The sequence below is a fragment of the Pteronotus mesoamericanus genome, unplaced genomic scaffold (assembly GCF_021234165.1).
Source record: "Pteronotus mesoamericanus isolate MK-2021 breed Mesoamerican mustached bat unplaced genomic scaffold, CSHL_Meso_final scaffold_167, whole genome shotgun sequence".
In the NCBI taxonomy this organism is placed as follows: Eukaryota; Metazoa; Chordata; class Mammalia; order Chiroptera; family Mormoopidae; genus Pteronotus; species Pteronotus mesoamericanus.
This window is the reverse complement of record NW_026555308.1, coordinates 40,000,595-40,023,418: the sequence shown is the minus strand read 5'-3', so window position 1 is coordinate 40,023,418 and position 22,824 is coordinate 40,000,595. Positions and strand designations below refer to the sequence as shown.

At 35.4% G+C, this 22,824-nt stretch overlaps 1 protein-coding gene across 1 annotated transcript in view; it reads right to left on the bottom strand.

Annotated features, from left to right (window-relative positions):
- Positions 1–22,824, bottom strand: part of TMEM232 (transmembrane protein 232) — a 174,938-nt gene that overhangs the window by 108,569 nt on the left and 43,545 nt on the right. The window contains exons 9-10 of the mRNA XM_054589983.1: positions 11,803–11,926; positions 10,668–10,920 (exon numbers count right to left, since the gene is read on the bottom strand). Of these exons, the coding sequence (XP_054445958.1) occupies positions 10,668–10,920; positions 11,803–11,926 (377 nt within the window). The remainder of the gene's footprint in view (positions 1–10,667; positions 10,921–11,802; positions 11,927–22,824) is intronic.

Below are 22,824 nucleotides of genomic sequence, written 5' to 3'. Positions count from 1 at the left end.
ATTAAGCAAAAAAAAACAACTTTATAGACACAGACCACAGCATGGCGATTACCAGAGGGAAAGTTGGCGGCGGAGGGGCAGGGGTGGCATAAAGAGGGTAAAAGCAGGATAAGTGGAGACAGAAGTAGACTTGACTTTGGGTGGTGGCCAATTCTTTTAAAAATATAATTATCCCCTCATAAAAACTTCACTAGTTAAAAGAACTGCACTGCTATATTTGAAATTATATAAAAGGAATGATGTCAGCATGATGGTGAGCTAGAAAGTCCCCCATCCTCCTGCCTTCACAGAAACACGATTTGGCAGCCATCCTATGAATAAAAGTGCATTTTGGGGAAAATTGGGATTGAATAGGAGGTTGGGAAACTCCAGTGGAACCCAAGACTGTGGAGGGCCAATTTGATAGGGCAGGTCTGGACCCACGTATCAAGTCTGAGGCCAGTGATGTAGTCTGTGGACCTGGAAATAGCCCTGACCTCCTGTGAACTCAGCTTCAACCCTGCTTGTCCACAGTCCTACCACAAGCCCCAACCACCAAAGGACCAAGGAGGACCCACACCTGTTGGGGCCCTTGGTAAGATGCCCACTGATTTTGAACCTGACTGTGGACAATGAGTTAACTCTGTGACCTGGCTTCAGCCTCACACTACCATAGTCTGAGGCAGATCTGTCTACCCAGGAACCCAACCATGGAGAACCCACCCAAGGACCTGGCAGGATCATGCTCAGAGAGCTGGTGGGAGCCAAATCCATTTGCACTCCTGGTAACAGGCCTCAGATCGGCAGGTCCTGAAGCAGTCCCATAACCAGGCTCCAGCCCCGCTCAACCCGGGTTCTGGAGGTGGTCCCATCTGCACAGGCACCAAGCGGGAACCATGCTCACGGATGCCCATCGACTCCCAGCAGAGAGACAACTCTAACAATAGAGAAAGTAGAGGAAGACGACGAGGATTTCCAATTGAGCTGAGGTGGAGAGTTCATATTAGAAATGGATGAGGTAAAAAAGCTAAAAATAAATAGGGTCAGATTAAATGTAGATGTTTGAGCAAAAGATATTTGAGCATATGTTTACTGAATGAAACATTATGTCTATTCAAACAATAAACTGGGAAACCAATATGGGTGTTTTATGTGGTAATCTAGCTCTTTACTATGAAGACAGCAGGAGATTGGAGAGTAAAAGACAAACCTAAGACATTGTGGAGAAGATCTAATAAGACTTCTTAATTATGGAGGAAATGGAAGGAATTAAGTAAAAAGAAAAAATACATTCTTAAGCTCAGGAGACTGAAACAATAATGAAATCACTTGCAGAAATGCAATTATGTAGAAGAGTCTATTGGGAAGAAAGGAGACAAATATTATTTGGAAAGAGTGACATGGTGGAGTGTGAGAAAAATCTAATTTTTAGTTCCCTGTCACTTGTAAAAATATATCTAAAATTCAAGTAAAAGAGCAGAAACAAAATTATGGATTTGTGAGTAATTAGCAAAAACTATGGCTTGAGATAAATATGACTAAAGAAATAATTATGAATTTTTAATAACTGAGAAATTGTGAAACTCTGAAATAAAAAGCAGTTTTTGAACAATATAAGTAAGACATACTTTATAGACTCCAAAATTCTTTACATTAAAAAGAATGATTGACAAAAGTATGTCCAAACCACTTTTCTTCATATATTCTAAATTACTGTTTATTGAGGAATAATATTTTATAAGCTTACAATACTTGAATCATTGAACTGAACATGGTTTGCTTTTAGACTCCACAAGACCAGTGATGGACCCATAAAATATTTTCTAAGAACTGTGTTCTCAAAACTCAAAAAACTTTTTAAATGCCATTGCTTTTAAAAGTGAGCTGTTCACTTGTTGATTTAAATGACAATGAAGTATTGCTTATGAATAATATTTGTAGGAAGAATCTATTACATCCAACTGGCTGGCAGCTAATAAAAAAAAAACCTTCTAAAAACAGATGGGATGTGTTACCACTGTCATAAAGTGTAGAATGCATTCTAAAATGCACGTCCAGGCATTTGCCGAGAAGCATGTCTACTATGAAACTCCTCATTCAGGGGCCAAACTGTGGCATACGGTACTCCTCTGTTCTGCTTTGAGTGATCCTGTGGCAGCTATCAAAGATGTCACTTGAAATATACTGAAAGAAAATGTGTCTCTTTGCAGCTAAGCAGACAGTATCATAAGACATAATGAAGCTGAACCAAAATAAAATTCTTAATACATCTTGAGAATGTATTAAGAAACTGTGATGTTTAAAAACTGATATTATGCTCTTTTTGTTGTAGCTTTATTTGAATGTTTGAACTCCTTGAAAGCCTTTAATTTCCAGTGTAGATATTTAGATTTCACATATTCAGCGATTATGAAATATGAATATTTCTGTTCATATGAATGGGTAAAAATGAGTACACCACAAAATCAAATGTATCTCTGAAAGGTAACTTGAATATAAGGTGTTGTTTAGAACATTGTCTGTATGAAATACCATGTAGAGTGAAAGAAATTAGATCAATGTCAGGAAACCAATGGACAAGAACAAGTCTTGGGCAAGGCAAGCATTTAACAAGTATTTACTGAGTCAATGCTATGTGCCAGCCACTGTTCTATGTACCAAAGAAAAAGGCAATATCACTGCTTTCAGGACACAGTTCTACTAGAGAAAGACAGAGAGCTAAAAAAGAAAACAGAATAATATCAGTTCATAATGAGTGTTATAAAAATAATAAAGGTTGTAATGTGGCCAACAATGACTAGAAGAAGAAAACTACCAGAGGCAGAATGAGAGAAGACTTCCATGAGGATGTGGTATTCAAGCTAAGATCTGATTAAAACAAAAAAGTTAATCATCCAAGAAACTTGGAAAAATGTCCCAAGCATAGGGGGTGGAAAAGGCAAAGTCTTAGGAGCTAGAAAACAATGGTAGTTTAGAGAAGCAGAAGAAAGGATGGAATGGGTAGAGTATGAGATACCTGGCGGGCAGGCATCTGTGGGACGGAACGACGTCAGCTGGGCCTGCCCTTTGAGGAGGCAACACTACAGGGTCATAGCCTAGGCCACGGATACGAGTTTGGAATTTATTTTTGGTGTAATAAAAAGTTAACAGTGTCTTTTAAATAAAGAAGGGAGCTGACCCACTTGGCTTCTTGGTGTAAAATGGATCCTAGGGAGTTATCTGAGAAACAGAAAAAACCTGTAGCCTTTTGCAGTCATCTAGAAGCTAAGTGATGATTGCTTGAGCTTCGACGGTACACAGTAAAAAGGCAACTATGCCCAGAGAGAGGATTTAGTCTTGATTCAATTATGGCCATGAACAAGTTCTGAAACCTGAGGATGCCAATAGTAATGACAAGTGAGATTTCTTTTTATTATTATTATCTGTATTTCATAGATGTGTATATACATCTACATATATAAAATATTGCCTCTCACTTGTATTTTAATTTCTCATTTTTTGTGCACAGATACTGCACATTTTTGGTAAATCTTCTAATCATACCTTCTTTGATTTATGATTTTCCTGCTTTGTTAATGAAACTCCTTTCTGCTTGAAGGTTATATTTTTCCATTCATAGACAACCCTGAATGAAAAAATACTTGGGTTTCACTTTCTTCACATCGTAATATAACACTGGAATAAATCATTATGTATTCAAAATTACCAATACTATAGCCTTCCAACAAACTTAAAAAGTTAATTATAAACCGTATTGAAAGTATGTTTATCATGTATTTAAAAATGTTACCACAAGAACTTGGAAGTCAGCAGAGATGGGAAAGGATGACAAAGTGGAGAGAACCAATGCAATTAGCTTCAAATATTTAAAGATCTGACATGTGGGAAATGAAATAGACTTTGTGGGATTGCCTCCAAGAGGCAAAGCTGAAGCCAAACTTTGGGAGATATTAAAAGATAGATTTTATTTTAATGTAAGGGAGACTCTTGCATAGTATTCAAAAGTGGAATAAGACATGCTTTGGAAGACTACTGGGAGTTCCATATCTCTATTGACACTTCAGGAGCATATGGTTGTGAACTATATGCAAATGATCTGAAAGAGATTGTGCATTGGATGAAAGATACATGATCAACAAGATTTTTACCATTCTGTATTTCTTATACGAGACACCAAATTAGTGCCTGTTGGTTTCTTATAGAATATACCATTTCTGAGTTTTAATTTTATAACATAGATTTCCATAGATTCCAGGTAATCAACCTTGTTAAAAAATCTACTTTTTTACCACTCTGAAAACCAAAGTAGGAACACAGAATGTGATATTTTGAATACAGTGTACCACACAAAGCTGTTTCCCTCTTTGTAAAGTTGTATGTAAATAATCTGCTATAAAAATGAACTGGCAGGATACATAAAAATATGAAATATCAAGTAAGGGAAGTATTTTCTCTATGATGAGGACATTTTACTACTTTGTTTAGCAGCTAAATTTATAGGCTAAGTTTTCTTAAATTATAATGTCATAAGCGGTTTAGTAATACAGATTCCTGAACTCCACTTTTGGGATATTTGTCCAAAGTACTAGAACAAGGTTCAGTAATAAACATTGGAAATAAGGACCCATCCATGGTATAGGTAGTGTTGTAGGATAACGACAGTCAGAGAGACTATCTCAAAGTTATCTTTTTCACATTATTCAACAATGTAATAGAATAATTTTTAAAAATTTCATTCAATAGGTCAACTAACCTAAATAGTTCAGCATAATGAGTTAGCTACTAAGATGGATTCTGAAGCCATACTGCCTGGGTTAAGTCTTAGATGAACCATTTACTAACTATATTTCCTTGAACAGATAAACTCTTATTGCTTCAGTTTAGTCATCTACAAAATGGAAATAATATGAATATCAACAATCAAGTCTTGTTTTAATGATTAATGAGTTCGGTGATGTATGTTAAGTGCTTAAGATAGTTCCTGACACATAGTATGAGCTCGATAAATGTTTGCTATTATTATTTTTTTATGACCTATCAGGCAAAAAATTTCTCAAATATGAGAATTTCAACAAGGATCCAGTGAAAATAAATTCATTTTAATCACCTTTTCTCATCTTTTTTCCAGCTTAAAAACATCTCTTCTGGGGACTATGCTGCAAAAATGTGTGTTTCTAAGAAAGATTTACTGAGATACTTGAGCATGTTCAAACCTGCCTATAGCCCAACACCATTGGGAGGCATATTAGTCTGCTTGGGCTGCATAACAAAATACAATACCATAGACAGGGGTCTTAAACCATAGAAATTTATCTATTTTCTCACTATTGTAGAGACTGGAATGTCTAGGGTCAAGGTGCCAGCTGATTCTGTTTATGGTGAGATCTGTTTTTCTGGCTTTTAGATGGCTGCCTTCCTACTGTGTCCTCACATGGTTGAGAGAGTGAGCTCTCTGGTGTTTCTTTACTTGTAAGGACACTAATTATTTCATATCAGGTCCCCATAGTCATGACTCCATTGAATTACCCCCTTTTAGGCCCTATTTCCAAATACAGTCACATCGGGGGTAATAGTTTCAATATATGGATTTGGGGAAAGGACACAACTCAGTCCATAGCAGCAAGTGTGTAGGATGGTCCTCCATAAAACACATTGCCTGACACCTTGAGTTTCAAACAACTGTTAAATGCATAATTAGTATTTATAAACATATATAGAAATTTCTATTTAACTAAAACACTAAAACTTAGCAATTCAGTCAGACAAGGAAGCTCACTACAGAATTAATAGACGTCTGGCTCTATGAAAAGCTTGTCTGACACAGAATCTCACAACGAAAAAAGCACAGGCTAAATAGTCATTCATCCCTGTAGATTCTTCAAGTTCTGCTCCCATATCAGATTAGATCACCAGGGAATTATCTTCATGGAAGTCATTATTTTATTTCCTATAACATTGTCTTCACTAAATTATGGTTTGAATTGTTTCTTTACATTAAAGTCTTTATATAAAAATGGTCCACAAGAACACTATTTGACTTGTTCATATAAGAGGTTATTGACACCATTTCTAAATATTTTTAGTGTCATCTCTTTATATGTAAATGAAGTAGGATTCCCAGGACACAAGGGTACATAGAAATAAGTACTATAAAAAATTGATGTTTACTCATCATTACAACAGAATTGACAATTACATTAACAGTCATAATATCTATTAACATTCATTGGATTTTCCTATGCACAAAGTTCTATGACAAAGTTTATATGTTTCCATATTTTCCTCACAAAATGTCCTATGATATGAATAGTATTCTTATCATATTTATCAGGTAAAGAATTCATGTCAGCTAGTTTAAATAACGTGACTTAGGATTCCAAGATACAAAGTGACAGAATTAAAATACAAATCCATGTAACAGCAGAACCAGTTCTTTCACTTCAACAAAAATTTATTTACTTAAAGGTTAAAATTATGAGAAAAAAATTATTTTCAATTAAACAAAGCAGCAGCTTTAGGTTCTTTATATCACTTTCTCAAAAAACAGACTTATCCTGTTCAGTAATTATGTTGACAAGGCCTGCAGAAAATGGTGCTCCTTTTTGGAGTAATCTATTTCCTATGGTCTTGTAGAGTAAGAGGTCATTATCAACAATCATTTTTCCTCATGTAGAAAATCAATCAGCGATGCTACAAAGATTCCGGTTATAGTGAGTCACATCAACACCATTTTCAAGTCCTACCATTTGACTGGTGAAATATTTGACTGCATTTGTACAGTCATGTAAAATAATGGATTTTTTATGGTAACTGATACAAGAAAGCCAAAAATCCAGTACAAACATTAGAAGGGGACCACAAGTTTGTGTCCAGAGGAAGTACGTTCTCGGGTTCTGACAAAGAGGAAAAAAATTGCAGAATTTCCTCACATTATTGAGATGTCTTTAACTAAACAGTCATCGAATAATCAACTTACTTTAAATATTTCTTACAAGCAACCGCAAAGATGATATAAGCATTGAGGGTTTCAGAATACTCAGGATCATTATGACACAAACGTCACTATTACTTGTCACTCATACAAGACATTTGATGTTCTAGAAAATGTATTGACTTTTGACTGTGAAAGAGTCAATTCTGATGTCTATCCTCATTATTGAAGATCAAATCTTTAAAGGTATTCCACAGCTAGAAACACCTGTTTGCCCACCTGAGTTAAGAAAACATTGATAAAATAATGGTTAAGTATTTTATTGCTGAGTTCAAGTGAAAACATAAGAAGGACATCAGTGAAAACAAAAGAGTTGTCTGTCTGCGTGACTTGTGAAGGTACAAAAGACACCTCCTTCCAGAACTCAGTCTGTTAGGGATTATCTCCTACCTCTCTATTATAGTGCCATTTAAAAGAATAAAATGATGACACCATGAGATTTTTAGAGAACTTTTTGATCCATAATATTGTCTAATGCTTGGTACAAGGAGATTCAGAAATTCCTACAGGACTTATTCAATAAGTAATTAAACAAAAGTATCAACCTTTACTGAGACCATCATTTATTGTACAGATATCTAGGTGGTTATCTCACCTAGGGGCACATATGAAAATAATCAGAATTTGTTGTTTCTTGGATATCATGTTATTCCTTTGGTATTAAATTCAATAATATTGAGTAGAACAAATGTGCTTATTCAAGTGTATAAAGATAAGAAAACAATGACGAAGGGTGATTATATACTAAGCAAGTTTAAGCTCACAGATAGCTCTCTATAATGTGTACTATTGCTCAGAAGGAAGAAAACTCACATGAAAGCCAATAAGATTCTCAGTAGGCCTTCTGTTGACACAGAAAGAGTTATAGGGTAAGAGAACAATATTTGAGCTAGGGAAATTTGGGGTGTGTTATCTAGAAAGCTGAGCGTTGGGCTGCGCGGAGGTGGGGGACGGGGGAAGGGGGCTGGGGCGGGGGAGACGCTGCCGGTGGGAGCACCGCAGTGCTGCTGCTTGTCCCAGGCCTGGCAGTGCTGCCAAGTGAGGGACAGGGACGGGGACAGAGCACGCCGCGGGGAGTGCCGTGCTCCCAGGGTCTGAGGGATACTGTCCGGGGCCAACTGGGATGGGAACAGGGCTCTGAATCCTGCAGAGCCCGTCTGGGGGGTGTCACGGATGGGGAGAATAAACACCAGTCGTAGCAAACACTTCTCTGTTTGCTGGGAGAGGGGACGTGGCACATCCCTCTAGTGGGGAAGCCCCAGAACCCCTTTGTTCAAAGGTTTTTATTGAAAAAGTTTTCAGTGGGGTCAGGTAACAGGAATGCACAGGTTATCTCATTACATCAGTATGTTAATGTTCACAGAGAATAGGTGATGTTTTGAAGAAAACAAATGGCAGGAACACACTGATTTATATGGGTCCCATGGGGTCCCATGGGTCCAAGAGGAGACTCTAAACAAAAGAGACGACTAAACCTGAGAGCATAGTAAACACAAGAGTGACTAAGGGGATAGGGTTAGGGTTTGTGAATAATGTAAATTTCCTTCCCAGAATAAACTGGCTGTAGCTTCTGCGGGGAGAACAAAGCACACTTTAAAGAATTTACTTTTAGGCCTGATTTCCCTGGGAACTGCCAGATCTGGTTCAGGACTGTCTCCTGTATTGGTTCGAGCCTGAGCCAGGTGCGGGGAAGGGAGCCGCCAAGAGACAAGGAGACTTCTTTCTGATAGAATGAGGACTCCAGCCATGTCTAAGCAGAGCCAAGGGGTATGGGCTTTTTGCCCTTTCTCCGTGTCCCCCAATTTCTTGTCTGCTGCCAATATTCGATTGGCATCTGTCTTAGGTTGTATACCTCAGCTTGAGGTAACTTACCCATCATTGATCACCAATCATCCAGGGCAAAGCAGAGAGGCAGGAGCTATGCCCCTGCCAGGTGGGACAGGTTATGACTCCTCAGGAGCCTCTATCTCCAAGGCCTCCTTATTCTTTCCAGCTTTGGGGCCCTCCAGCCTGTCAGCTGGGTTACAGTTCCTGAAACCAGACAGGACGTCTCCCAACAGCTGAACAATATAAAACTGTAGATGCTAAGCAATATAAAAAGTAGAAAAGACAAAAATCTCTTCTAAGAATTTGACAAAATTCTGTGCCTGTACCATCAAAATATAGCCCTCATAAAAGAATAATAAATTTCTAAGAAAGATAAATAACAAAGAATACAATGAAATAATCACTGGCTGGAAAAAAATCAAGCTGTTGAGAAGTTTGAAAAATTTGAACATCCACAGAAGGAATGCCACCCTATCATCATGAGGTTATTCCAGAGCTCAGGGTGCATGGCCAGACTGCAGCCAACAGGCTTCTGGGAGTAAAGGCCCTCACTATTGAGAAACATCTTCTGAACCCATAATAGTGAAAGAAGAAGTAGTAATTCTACACAGCTAGACAAAAAAGTTGAAGAACTAAAATTAGTAGATCAACCTGTTTACTGACAGTTCAAAGATTAGAATCATATGTTGGGTTACTGTATAGGAAGATTTCTGACTATTCTGAATGTTTAAGAGTGTGAACAACAAAATAAGTGACTACCTCTTCACCAACCCTTTAAATCAGACTAAAGATCTGTTTAAAATTGGCCCTAGTAAGAAAATAAATATAATCTTGAAAAGTGGGAAAAGGCCAAGCAAGTTCCACTCAGAAGTGATAGGTTCCAACACACTGATTAAACCAAAAGTATATTGAAAGTAATTTAAAAATAGTGGGCAAGTTTTTGAGAGTAAAATTAATATGTGCTATTAAGGTCTAATTATTTAAAATTATATTAAAATATAATGACTGAACTATGGTCCTGAGGAAAAAAAACTTTATCTTGCCTCCTTTGATACTTTCAAAATCTTGGTATTTTAAATCCAGTGATTTGTTTAATTACATAATAAATCTACTATGATTAACTGACCATCTACTATGTGCTAAATACTATACTATATACTGGGTTAAATACAAATATAATTAGACATGATTCTCTAATCTGAATTATCTCATAGTTTAATGGAAGTGAAAGTCATGTACATAATAGCCCATAATAACGTGGACTACAATGATATTTATTAAGAAAAATTCTAGTCAATGTAAAATGATACTTTGGAATTTATATTGCCCCTGTAGTTCCATTTAAAAACTAAAAGTATTTAATTATTATAGCCCCCATAAACAATAGTAGCAAATGACCTTTAGTCTTGAGACACGAGACAGGTATATTTTGATAGAGTATGGGACATCATATCTGAAGAATGTACTAAATTATTTGAGATATTGAAGAGAAATTTTGTGGGTGGGACAAGAACAAGAGAAACAGTAGGTGCCTAGAGAAAATGGAGATGATAGATGAGAAATACTTACGTGAAAAAGATAAAACAAACACATACATTTCATAAGTTTTCTCAATGTCATCTTTTGTTTTCAAGGAATATAATTTGAATCATAAATCAACTGACTCTAGTTTATATTTCAGTTATTCTAAAATTATTGATTAAAAAATTCTATGTTATAAAATATTATTCCTAAATTTCTAGAAAGACCTACTGAATTTAAAATTATTTCCAAAGTAGAAATGTTGACTTTTTGTGAAAGGCTCATTACTAAATGGAGACAAAAACATTTTAAAAATATTTCTCATCAAGTAGAAAAATAATTTACTTACAATTATCTGACATTTTTGAAGAGAAATAGTTCAAAAGACCTAAAATACTAGTATTTCTCAATTCTGGCTGTTCTTCTGATTTGTCCAAGGGTAAAATATCTTTTTCTGAACTTCTACAGTCACAAAAACCAACAAAAGCAGTTTTTCGCAACTTGGAAATGGCTGCATACAAGCAGGTTTCTGCAAGTATTGTTATATATATGTAAACTATATTCCAGGCCCAGGAAAAATCATCTACTTCACATTTTTCTTTCTAAAATGAGAAAACAGCTATTAGACAATACAAACATATTCTGTCATAACAAGAACAAGATATACTGTACTTATAAGAAATATCTTCAAAGTTTATAGAGTTGTTAAAAGACATAATCAAATGTACTCTTAATAAACAGATTTTACATGGGTTTAACATTATTTGTAATAACTGTGAATAATTATCATGGACACAATCTCAATGTTTAACAATAAATGATTAAATTATCCCCACTAAAATGTAATAATCAAAATGTTTTTATGATATATTTTAAAAATTTAAAAAAGGAAATTAAAACATATATAACTATATGATCTCATTTGTTAATAAAATTTAAAATCCCTCTTATTTATTTATTTGGTGTGTATATATATAATCTTTTTATTTGGTGTGTAAATATATAATCTTTTTCTACTGCTCTATTTTTATCTCTATCTATCAATAAATCTACACTGAGATATGTGGTAAATAAACATTTACATTTAATTAAATTTATTATTACAAAATTATGCTCATGAGGACCTGACTGTTGTGGCTCAGTTGGATGGGTGTTGTCCTGCAAGGCAAAAGGTTGTCAACTGAATTCGAGGCCAGGGCACAGACCTGGGGTTGCGGGTTTGGTCCAACCTCTCAATAGGTTGAGAGGCAACCTATTGATGTTTCTCTCTCACATCGATGTTTCTCACTCTCTTTCTCCCTCCCTTCCTCTCTCTCTTTCTCCCTCCCTTTCTCTCTCTCTAAGAATAAATAAATAAAATCTTTTTTTAAAAAAGTAATACTCATTATAAACTGTAATATGGTATACAATTAAGTAGTAGCAAAAAGTTTTGTTTCTATTCAGGTCCTTTACTGACTAAAATTAACAATAAAATACACTGTTACCTGATTCTGAACAGCCATGATGCTTAAAAGAAAATCTCTCATTAGGTCCATTAAAGTTTTCAAGCAGGCCATGTTTAATTTGGCAGCCTCTGCAAGGACCAGCAAAGCCAGTGCTGAATCTATCCTAAGCATTTTATTAACAAAACACAAAGATTTTAATATAAAATAATGAGAGTTTTTAATGAATAAAAGTAATGAACCAGAAGATATGAATATCCTGGATTATCAGATATACTACTTTCAATAAACACTAGTAACTTCACAAATATAATGTTCAGCTACAGATAAATTATAATCACAAAAAACAAGACTAGTATTGATTGACACTGGTTACAATAAAAGTCTATAGGGAAAAGCCACATTTTAGTAAGAGATTTGAGTTCAGCATAGTATTCTGACAAAACTCTCAGACTAATACATTTTAAAAATGATTGGATTCCATCAAAAGCTCAGGTTCTAAACATCATCCTCAAAAATCTCACAAGAAGTTTTCATTTTTAATTTTGCAACTGATTCCAAGCAGTGAATTTCAAAACAGTGTTTCTTTTCAAAAGAAAGAACAAATAAGATGTTCTTCCTATATACTCCAAAAGTTCAGCATTATTTCATTTTACAAAAAGTTCGATTTCTTTTTTTTTAATTATTTTTTATTGTTCAAATTCATTTGTCTCCATTTTCCTGCCACCACTTTCCCCTCCCCCCCCCACCTCCCACCCTCAATCCTTCCCCACTTTGGCTTTGTCCCTGGGTCCTTCATCCATGTTCCTTGACTTGACCCTTCCCCTTACAAAAAGGTCAATTTCTCAAAATAAAATTTATATTTCACATTGAATACATAATACTGTCAAGATTTTATTTAGTAAATATGCGATAACTGTGAAATCATACAAGAAGTTATCAGCCATTAATGTTTATATGTTCCGATAGTTTCAGGAAATGATACATTTAGTGCTATTTTTAACAAACTGAAAGAGATACAGTTTGAAAGAGAACTGATAAGAATGCAAATGTAAAAACTGCTTCTGCCTAGAGCTGCATGTTGCTTTGATTTATAGACCATTAATAAGTTAAAGAATTATCACATTTACAACTATATTTGAATTTCACAGCTGTGATGTATCAGGTCAGTAGGTCAAGCTTATCATCATTTTCAAAAGGAAACACCTCTAAGCATGAAAAAAAATACAATTCTTTACACTGACTATTTAATTCTGCATATTGAAGGCAACTTCACAGATCTCAATGTGCTTCACCTAAATTATCTCATTTGATCTAAACCATAAATTTTGACACATGTAAAGACCTTTTAAAATATTTTTTTTTAATATTTGAAAACTGAGACACCAATAGATCTGGAAATTTTATCCAGTTCATGTTTTAAGAAGTCTTCTGCCACCTATGGGTAATTCCTGTTTTGCAATTTTGCTTTTTCAAAGCATCATTTATTTAAGTACATCAATATTTAACCTTAGTATTCCAATGTTGTTTATTGCCAATCTAATATTATTTGATTCCTTTTTGCTTTCAAAACTAAACCTCAATTTTATTCCAGATGGCAAAGTGCTCAGTTAATGTTGCCTCCTCAAGATGGAAATGTTCTATATCTTGATTGGGGTAATGAGGACACAGGTGTATTCATTTACCAAAGGTCATAGATCTATATACATAAAATGGGTGAATTTTATTGTATGTAAATTATACCTCATTAAATTTAATTTAAAAATGATTCCTCAACTCCCTTGAAGTTTGAATAACCATATGTGTAGATTTGCTCAAATAAGTTTTAAGTGGATTTATATTATGAAACACTTCCAGGTAAGCTATTATTTTTCTTATTAAGAAAATAAGATTAAATTTAATCATGGTCAGTTTGTTCTTTATTTCCATGTCTTTGGTTCTATTTTGCTCATTTGCTTGTTTTGTTGATTAGGTTCCACTTACAGGTGAGATCATATGGTATTTGTCTTTCACCACCTGACTTATTTCACTTAGTATAATGTTCTCCAGTTCCGTCCATGCTGTCACGAAGGTGAGGAGTTCCTCATTTCTTTCTGCTACATAGTATTCCACTGTGCAAATGTACCAGATTTTTGATCCACTCATTTACTGAGGGGCACTTAGGCTGTCCCCAGCACTTGGTTATTGTAAATTGTGCTGCAATGAACATTGGGGTGCTTAGGTTCTTTTGAATTGGTGATTCAGGATTCTTAGGGTATAATCCCAGCAGTGGGATTGCTGGGTCAAAAGGCAGTTCTATGTTTCGTTTTCTGAGGAAGTCCCATGCTGTTTCCCACAGTGGCTGCACCAGCCCGACACTGCCCTAGGGTTCCCATTTCTCCACAGCCTCGCCAGCGCTTATTGTTTGTTGATTTGTTTATGATGGCCATTCTGATAGGTGTGTGGTGACATCTCATTGTGGTTTTAATTTGCATCTCTCTGATGGCTAGTGATGCTGAACATTTTTTTTCATGTGTCCATGGGCCCTCTGTCTGGGGGGAGGAGGATAACAGGGGACAGAAGGGGAAGCGGCAAGTCAAGGAACATAAAGAAAGGACTCATGGGCATGGACAAGGGGGGCAATTGACTGTGGGAGGGGGGTAACAAGGTGGGAGAGAGCAACAGGGAAAACGGTGGGACAACTGTAACTGAACAACAATTAAAAAAAGATTAAATTTAGATGAGAGGTACTTTCTCCTCCTTCGCTTATCTTTTTTCTCTTGCTGGAAGTATATGCATGATACCAGAAGACAGAGCAGATATCTTGTGACAATGAGGATGAAAGTCACATACCAAGAACGGAAGAGGAAGCCAGAAGGAGCTTGGTTCTTGGACCTTTAAGCATCTGCACCAGTGGTGCATTGCTTGTTCTGTGCAATAAATAAACCCTATTAAATAATTCATTTGTGGTCAGGTTACTGTTACATGTACAAGAACTGAATCCTAACTGATACATTTAACATGATATTTATAAGTATAAACTTTAGAGTCAGAAAAAATAAAGAGAAAATCTTAGAGTCACCACTAATTAGGTACGTGGTAATTAGGTACCTAATTAGGTATGAGGTAGGGCTATTTATGTACCCTACCCTCAGTCTTAATCTACTCATCTATAAATTAAATAAAGCAAAACCTACTTTTCAGAAACTATTGTGAAATTTAAATGAAATACTCTACGTAAAATGGCCAGGTTCAACATGGTGAACTGAATTAAATAAAAATACTATTCAAAAGATATGAATTTGATAACTTTCTTTTTCTGTGAAGCCCTAGAGTGACTGAAGAAAGAAGTCTACATACCCTCTGAGTGAGCGATGAGGGTCTCATTCCCGAGTACTCATCACCTGTACTAAGGCCAAGTAAAGGAGAGGATGGTCTCAGAGCTCACAAAACTTCTTTTTTCCTGAATTTACCTCATAATCATAAGGTTTAGGTTCTTCTGTTCTCTCTTTTAAGTCTGGAAAATTCTAACTAAGTAGAGGCACTCTCACTGAAATATGGATTGAAAAAGATCCATCGGTGTCAGCCACCTACAGTAGAAAAATGCTTCACCAGAAACACACTGTTTTCAATCAATGCTGCTGATTGCAAAATTTCCTATAAGTAATAATGTATTTGCCAAAAAATAGGAGCATCAATACCTATAAACTGGAGTTTGTTAAAAATCAAAACTGAACATTAATGCACATAAGAAAGAAGAATTCAAATTGGATTAGGTTAGAAATTTTAACACAGCACTTCTTTGTGAACTCATTATAGTACACCAAGTCTCAATCATTAATGCACAGGCTTGGTTTTACAATGTCATGAAATTAAAGAGGTGCAAAGTAATTTTTAAATATTATAGATCCCACACAGTTTTTAAAATTAAAAGAAAACTGAGGCAGAGTTTATTGGCCTGTCTAAAATAGCATAGTTGTTTTACTTGATTAATTGATTATTTATTATTTGATTGATTTTATTTTTAGTTTGTTTTACTTTTAAAATTAATGTGAACCACTGTAGATAGTTAACCAGTACAAGCTCCTGAATTGTAGTTCAAAGAGCCTGTCTCCAGTCCAACGTTCTTTTTAGAGTAATATAAATCAGCTTAAGTATACTAACCTGGGGTTTCATAAAAAAAGTTCTCTATCTCTCTCTTTCTCTCCATACAACCGTATAAAAAGGTTCAGAAATTCAGCATCAAAACAGTCCTCTGGGGGTTCTCCTTACTCCCTTACATGCTCCCTCAATGACCAAGTTATAATTTTAAAAGATGGAATTAAGTATCTCCAAGTTGGACACCTCACACAGGTTTGTTTCAGTCTTTTGATAGAAACTTCAGAAAACATTGATGATTTCAGAAATCCATAAAACCCTGACGACTAAGAATAAAAGAGAGGTCACTAAGAGCAGCAACTTAAAGGAAATTTCCATATACCATAGGATTGGTGGAATTGAAGTGAGAACAGAAATAAGGAACATTCACATTCCACTTCATAGAATACAGCAGGCTTCTTTACCCCAAAGTTAAAAAAAGAAAGAAAGAAAAAAAGATCTCAGCTGTTCATTCTATTGTTTATAGAATCAGAAAAAGTGCTTTTTATAAGGAGCCAGAGTATTACTTCTTTGCTTTACCTCTACCTCTTCATACTTATTCAGAGATGACAACTTTCAGGTGACGAAGGTGTACAAAGCCCTGCTTGTGGGTGGGTGTGTGTAGCAGATGGGGAAGGAAGGGAAGAGGGGAGCTACGTGGAAATGCTGAAGGGTATTTTCTCCTCAAGGTAAAATATCAAAGAGTAAGGAGAATACAGGAAGGTCCCTGATGAGATTGCATATTGAGTGTTATGGCTTTTAACAATGCTGTATGCTGGAAACCCACACCTCTGACTTAAAAATCTCAAGTTTTTGTAGATTTCTCCTAGATCTAAGTAAAATGGAAAAAATGGAGGAATAGGTTCAACATGAGACCAATGAAAAATATATTATTGCAAAAGCTAAAAAGAATATCAGGCTGAATACTCAGAGAGGATCATACCTCTGAAAATGATTTCTTACAGAAAGCAGAAGATAGTTTTACAAGATTCCTAAGCATCTTTAATCAAGCCCAGGAAGAAGAAACAACAATGAAAAACTTTGATAATAAGAAGAAAGGTGTTGTATTGAGAAAGCAAGAAATTCCAACAAAATGAAAATTATAAAAATGTAATTTAAATCCATAATTGAGGACGTTAACTGCAAAAATAACAGTTGGAAGGGAGCAAATTTGAAAAATTCTTCCATAATTTAGAGAAAGACAACCGCATTTAAAGCTAGCAAACGAATACCCATTACTGTCTAATGCCTGTTGAAACAACCAAAAAACATAAAATCAAGAAAAATGTTCTTAGTACCACAGTAAAAAGTAAAAAAAGAAATAAAATAACTTTAAGGAGTCAATTAAAAGAAAACCTTTCCAATGTCAATAAGCCCAAAATGTAATTTAAAATGTAATGCAGGGCTATATGGGATTTTCACCATAATGTAGGAAAAATCCTAAAAACCCTAAGCACAGATAGGGAGGAGCTGGGAACATGTGTGAATGATGAGTAACCAAAGGAAGGCCTTCAGAAAATGTAAGCCAGTAGCTACAGCATTTGTGCACAGCTGTACATAGTAGGGGCTTCTCTCTAAGCGAGCAGAGACTCTGCCTTAAGAGCTTCCTAATAGAGTCTGTAAGAAAAGGGACGGTGCTACCTACCTTCCTTCTGGCTACCAGATCGCAAAAGTGTTCCTAAAAAATTCTGGATTGAAAATAAAACTTTAAAAAAGAGACTGGCTTTTAATATCTCATCATAACTCTAAGTTAGAAAACAACATAGCAATATGTACAGATATAAAGAGGAAGTTTTAAAAAGCTATGAGCACAGAAGCCTGTCTCCAGAAAAAAAAATACATTATACTTTTGGGGGGAAAAAATAACTGGTGACCAATGCTACACTAAGCCAAGGGTTGTATGTAATCAAGGGCTCACCTAATAAAATAAATCACCTATGTTCATCCTAGAAATTCACTCAAGCCAACCAAAAAATGAATAATTCTGAAGAACTTAAGAATGGGAAATCCTAGTTAAATGGCTGGTGGTAAATAAAAAAAATAGATAATATTAATAATCAACATAAATTTATAAATTTATAATTCTTTAAGGAGAAGATAGAATATTTTAAATAATGATTTACCCATAATGCTATCAGGAACTCATTTAGATTAACAGGCAAGAAAGTGGAGGATTAGTATAAATAATTTAGTCTCCATCTTAATTGCACATGGAGAGAAGGGCACTCAGAATTTTATTCTTGACTATTTGGGAAATAGTGTAAAGAATATATTTATCTTGCCATTGTCTGATGTTTGAAACTCAAGAAGGATGGACTATAGGAAAAGCTAATTTTACCATGTCTGCTCAAAGGGTTCTTTCTCCTGCTTACAGAATTTCACTCTTGAAGCTCCAGGGAAAACAATGAAGGGGTTGGGCGTAAACAGGCAACGTCTGCTCTCTCATCAGAGAAGGCAGAAGTGGGCCACTGGTTGTTCTCTTCCATTCAGACCTACCAGGCACTTCTCTGTGCTGGTGGTCATTAATTACAGTATCAGGATCTTTTAGTCTTTGTTTTCCCTCTTCTTTTTATTATCCTCTCCCGAAGACATGTTTACTGATTTTTAGAAAGAGGAAGAGAGAGAGAAAAAAAAACATCGATGAGAGAGAAACATTGATCAGTTGCCTCCTTTACAAGCCCCAACCAGGGATCGAACTCCCAACCTAGGAATGAAACCCACAACCTTTTGGTGCACCGGGCAATGCTCCAACCAACTGAGCACTTGACTAGGGCTTTTTTTTTTCTTTTTTAAATCATGGCAAATTATGAGATCCTAATTGGAGCTGCGACCCCTGTGCCATGTAAAAACAGTTCTTACTAAATAATTTCGAGCAGGACAATGGTATAATCACATTTATGTTGTAGTCCTGACAGCAGAGTAGGATAGATTATGGAGGAGAAGACTTAAGGCAAAAAAACCAGTTAATAAGTTATTGTACAAGATTCATGAGACAATAATGGCTCAAGCCAAGATTGCGACAGTGGAAGTAGAGAGCAGGGGAACAGTTCTGAAATGTAGTAGTTAAGCTCTCTAATTTGGTTAGCGTGAGCAGAGGACATGCGTCAGGTACTGAGAGAGAAATTCAGTAGGCACGACTCTGTCTGGAAAAAACTAGTTCAGATCTGAACTAGCAGGAAATGAAATACTAGGGGAGCATGAATGTATTAAAAGCGTTTTCATATTATTTGAATATCTCAAAAACTGTTGGGGGTAACTACTATCTCTAACTGCTAAACAGGCTGTTCATAGGGGTTAAGTGACTCATTTGAAATTAGGCAGCAAGACACAGAACTAAAACTCAGGTCTTCTGATGTGAGGTTGAATTTTTTTTTCCAGTGCGCTATAATACCTCAAAGTATAATTGATGTATTTACCCTTGGTATAGACTAAATGTTTATATTTAGCTCAGAGGATCAGAAATTCTCTGAGCTAAATCAATTAGAAATCCAGGAAATAGTCCTGACTGGATGTCTCAGGAAGCTGGAGCAATGTCGCATACACCAAAATGGTGTGAGTTCCACTCCTAGTTAAGGCACATACCTAGGTTGTGGGTTTGATCCCAGATAGGAGCAGGTACAGGAGGGAGTTAACCAATCGATGTTTCTCTCTCACATCGATGTTTCTCTCTCTCTCTCATATCAATAAAAAATATCCTCTGATAAGGATTAAAAAAAAAAATCCAGAAAATGAATCAGAGGAGTGAAGACCTACATTAATATTCCATCTCAGCTCATGAATAATGAGAAATATTATTAATGAAAATGTTGTTTGAATGGTGTTGGTTGGACTGTCATATAAACATAATAATTACTGAGGTTCATGCAAATAAACAATGGGGATATCAGTAATCTAGACATAAGTAAAGGCCTTGCTACCCATGCAAAGCAGCTGATTCTTTGTTCCATTCATTTCGATGAAAACACAAATGCTGTATGTCTGAAAAACACTAGCTATGTCAATATAATTTTAAATTGTCAGGCTTTTTTGGAGAACATTCATGGAGTGCATGAAATCGGCTATTTTGCTCTGGGAGATATAATTTTATGTTATACCGCTTACTGAAATGCCATACCACATTTCTCAGCAGTCTTCACTGGCTAATAATTCAATTGTAAACACAATTCATTATATTCACGTTAGATTTTGCGCAGCTTGAGCTATCTCCCCAGAGCAAATAGGGTAGTTAATAAAAGGCCAAACCACAAGGTGGAGCATTCAGAGTGTGAAGCATCATATAAAATTTAACTGTACTAAATAGAAATCTGCCTTTCAGCAAACTGCTTATCTGTGGCTCAGAGCAGCTCGACTTCCAAGATAAAGGCTGGTGCATGGCTGCTGGGAGGGGCTTATGTATTCTCTTTTTCTCTGTTTCTTCACTCTGTTTTATAATTTGTCTTCAGTGCATTTTTTTTCCTTGTTCCCCCACCCCCACTACCCCCCAGAGGACAAAGTTTGCTCTCATTGTGAGTCCTTCTTTGAGTCATTTTATGGATCCTGGGCCTGCTCTTTTTCAGGCTCAGCTGAAACCACATGCTTCCGTTTCTTTCTTTTTGTACTGTTTGATATTTATTAAGGGGGTTAAAAAAAGTCTGGCAGGCTTACACATGAATTAACTGCTGATGGATAGCATCAGAAATGAGCAGATGAGAGGCACTCACCTGTATGGACACCAGCTATTTTTGCCAATATTAATAAAATTTCATCTGATCAATCAGTTGAATGGTCTCCCTCTGCATTTTAAATCTCTGAACATTTATTCATTGTTATGGTACTTTACTGATATTCATGTAAAAATAGAATTGTTCCTGTTAACACTTACTTGGTCTTGAATTTCAGGTACTAAACTAAAGATGTCTTCTACCAAGGATCACAATTCTAAGACTACCTGGTCTGGCAAGTCCTGACAAAGTCTTAATTTACTATCAAGGCCTGATGCCCCAATATTTCTATTTTATTCTAAATACATTCAGTTCACTTTCTTAAGTTTTCACACATACTCAATCTCAGGAGTACATGAGACCACATAAAAGCATTTTTGGTTTGTTTTTGATAATTACATCACAGTTTGTTTTGTTCTATCTAGAATAATGACTTCTTGAAAGCAGTATAGGCTGTTACATAAATACCTTAAATACTGTGTAAGAAGAAAAGTTATTTTTAATATTTTAATATTATTATAACTAACAGAAAAATTTAGTCAAATTGCTAACTTAAATAGATGTTAATCTTCAAATGTCAGTGGGCTATTTTTGTTTCTAGGGTTATCTGTTTTTTAAGAAAATATTAAATCATTTTTTTAAAAAAAGAAAATAGAACCAAAACTAGCTGCCGGTGCTTTTTAAAACAATTATCTTGTTCCTTCCATTATAAACAGTCAGCACATCATAAGTTTTTCAACTTACCCTTCTGCTCATTCAGCCCTGACAAAACACCACCGTGAGGGAAACACCTCCCTCAGCTGATTCCCACGATCCCCCCCCAGAAAAAGAGAAGTCAAGGTTCAGCGAGCGACAAGGTGCCTCAGAGCAGTTATCTCCGTAATAATGCAGGCAGAATGACCGTAGGATGATGTACTGAGAAGAGCGCTACACTGGGACCCTTAAAATCTGGTGCCAGTTGCTAGTGAGCCTAATAAACTTGGCCTCAGCTCCTTCATTTGTAATGTAAAAAGTGTTGTATTATCCCAAACACATCCAAATCTATAAAATACTTAGTATAAAAAAATAACTACCTTAAAGACAAATTATTAACAAAGTAAATTAGATCAATGTTGATGCAATACAAAAAAACTGAAAATTGGCTGAAGAAACCATCCCTTGACTTTTAAAATCAGACATCCTTAATCAGCTACTTTTAGTATTTCAGCAATACTTGAACCTGTTTACTTACAAATTATTAGAACACCTTGAAAGTAAATTTGGCAAAGTCATGCAATATTGATTTTTATATGGTAAAATATAATTTCTGATATTTTTAAAACCAAGTTAGAGTCTTCTAAGACCTAAAATAGCTCTAGTTGTTTGTCCTTTGAAAACTAAATTGTGTGTTTGAACCCCCTATAATTTATTTTCTGTAATAGAGTGGTCTAAAAGAATCACCACAGCTTTCAGAACAGCCTAATTTGCACCAAATAAAGCTCTCTAATTTTTCTTATATTTAGCTGCTCTATATTAATAAATTAATAAAACTCTATTATAAGTGTATTATTAAAATTATAGTCTATATTATTGCTAAAACAGATAGAGCCTATTTGCATTTTGATTTTCCTATTTAAAGAAGCTATCCTCACGTTTAAAATGTCAAAGAATCATGATCTTTGTTAACAGCAATACTGAGTAGGTTGCTCCCATCAGACTGTGAAACAGAATAAGTTTTTGAAGAACTCTCATGTAAACTAGACTATATCTAGGAAATTAGGCAAACTCTAGCCATCTTCCAGAAATCTCTACTTGACCTAGATTCCCCAATGCTTCCAAATGAAACTGGGAAAACAGCTCTGGATCATAAGGAATGCTCCTGATTCTTATAATTTACATATTCAGAGACCATTGGTGCAGAGTGGGCTGCCAGAGGCTTAAACACTGAAATTAATTTTAAGAAATATATATGACAATTGAATTTGCAACTTGCTATGGCAAACAGATTATTATTATTGTTAGCATTGGAAAAGTAATTCTGATCCACCTCAAATATCAGAAAGGGGTATCTCTGATCAATTTCCTCAAAAATACTCCTTTAAAATTTTTCATTGAGTCCATGCAGCCTTTTGTAATAATTTAAGATTTCTTTTTCCCTTCTCAAAGTAACATTTGTGTAGGAGGAAACTAACACTTATCAATCAAAGTTTATTTTTGTTATGTATTACAAGTAAGGCATAATGAAACAATCTTAGTATATTCTCCCTCA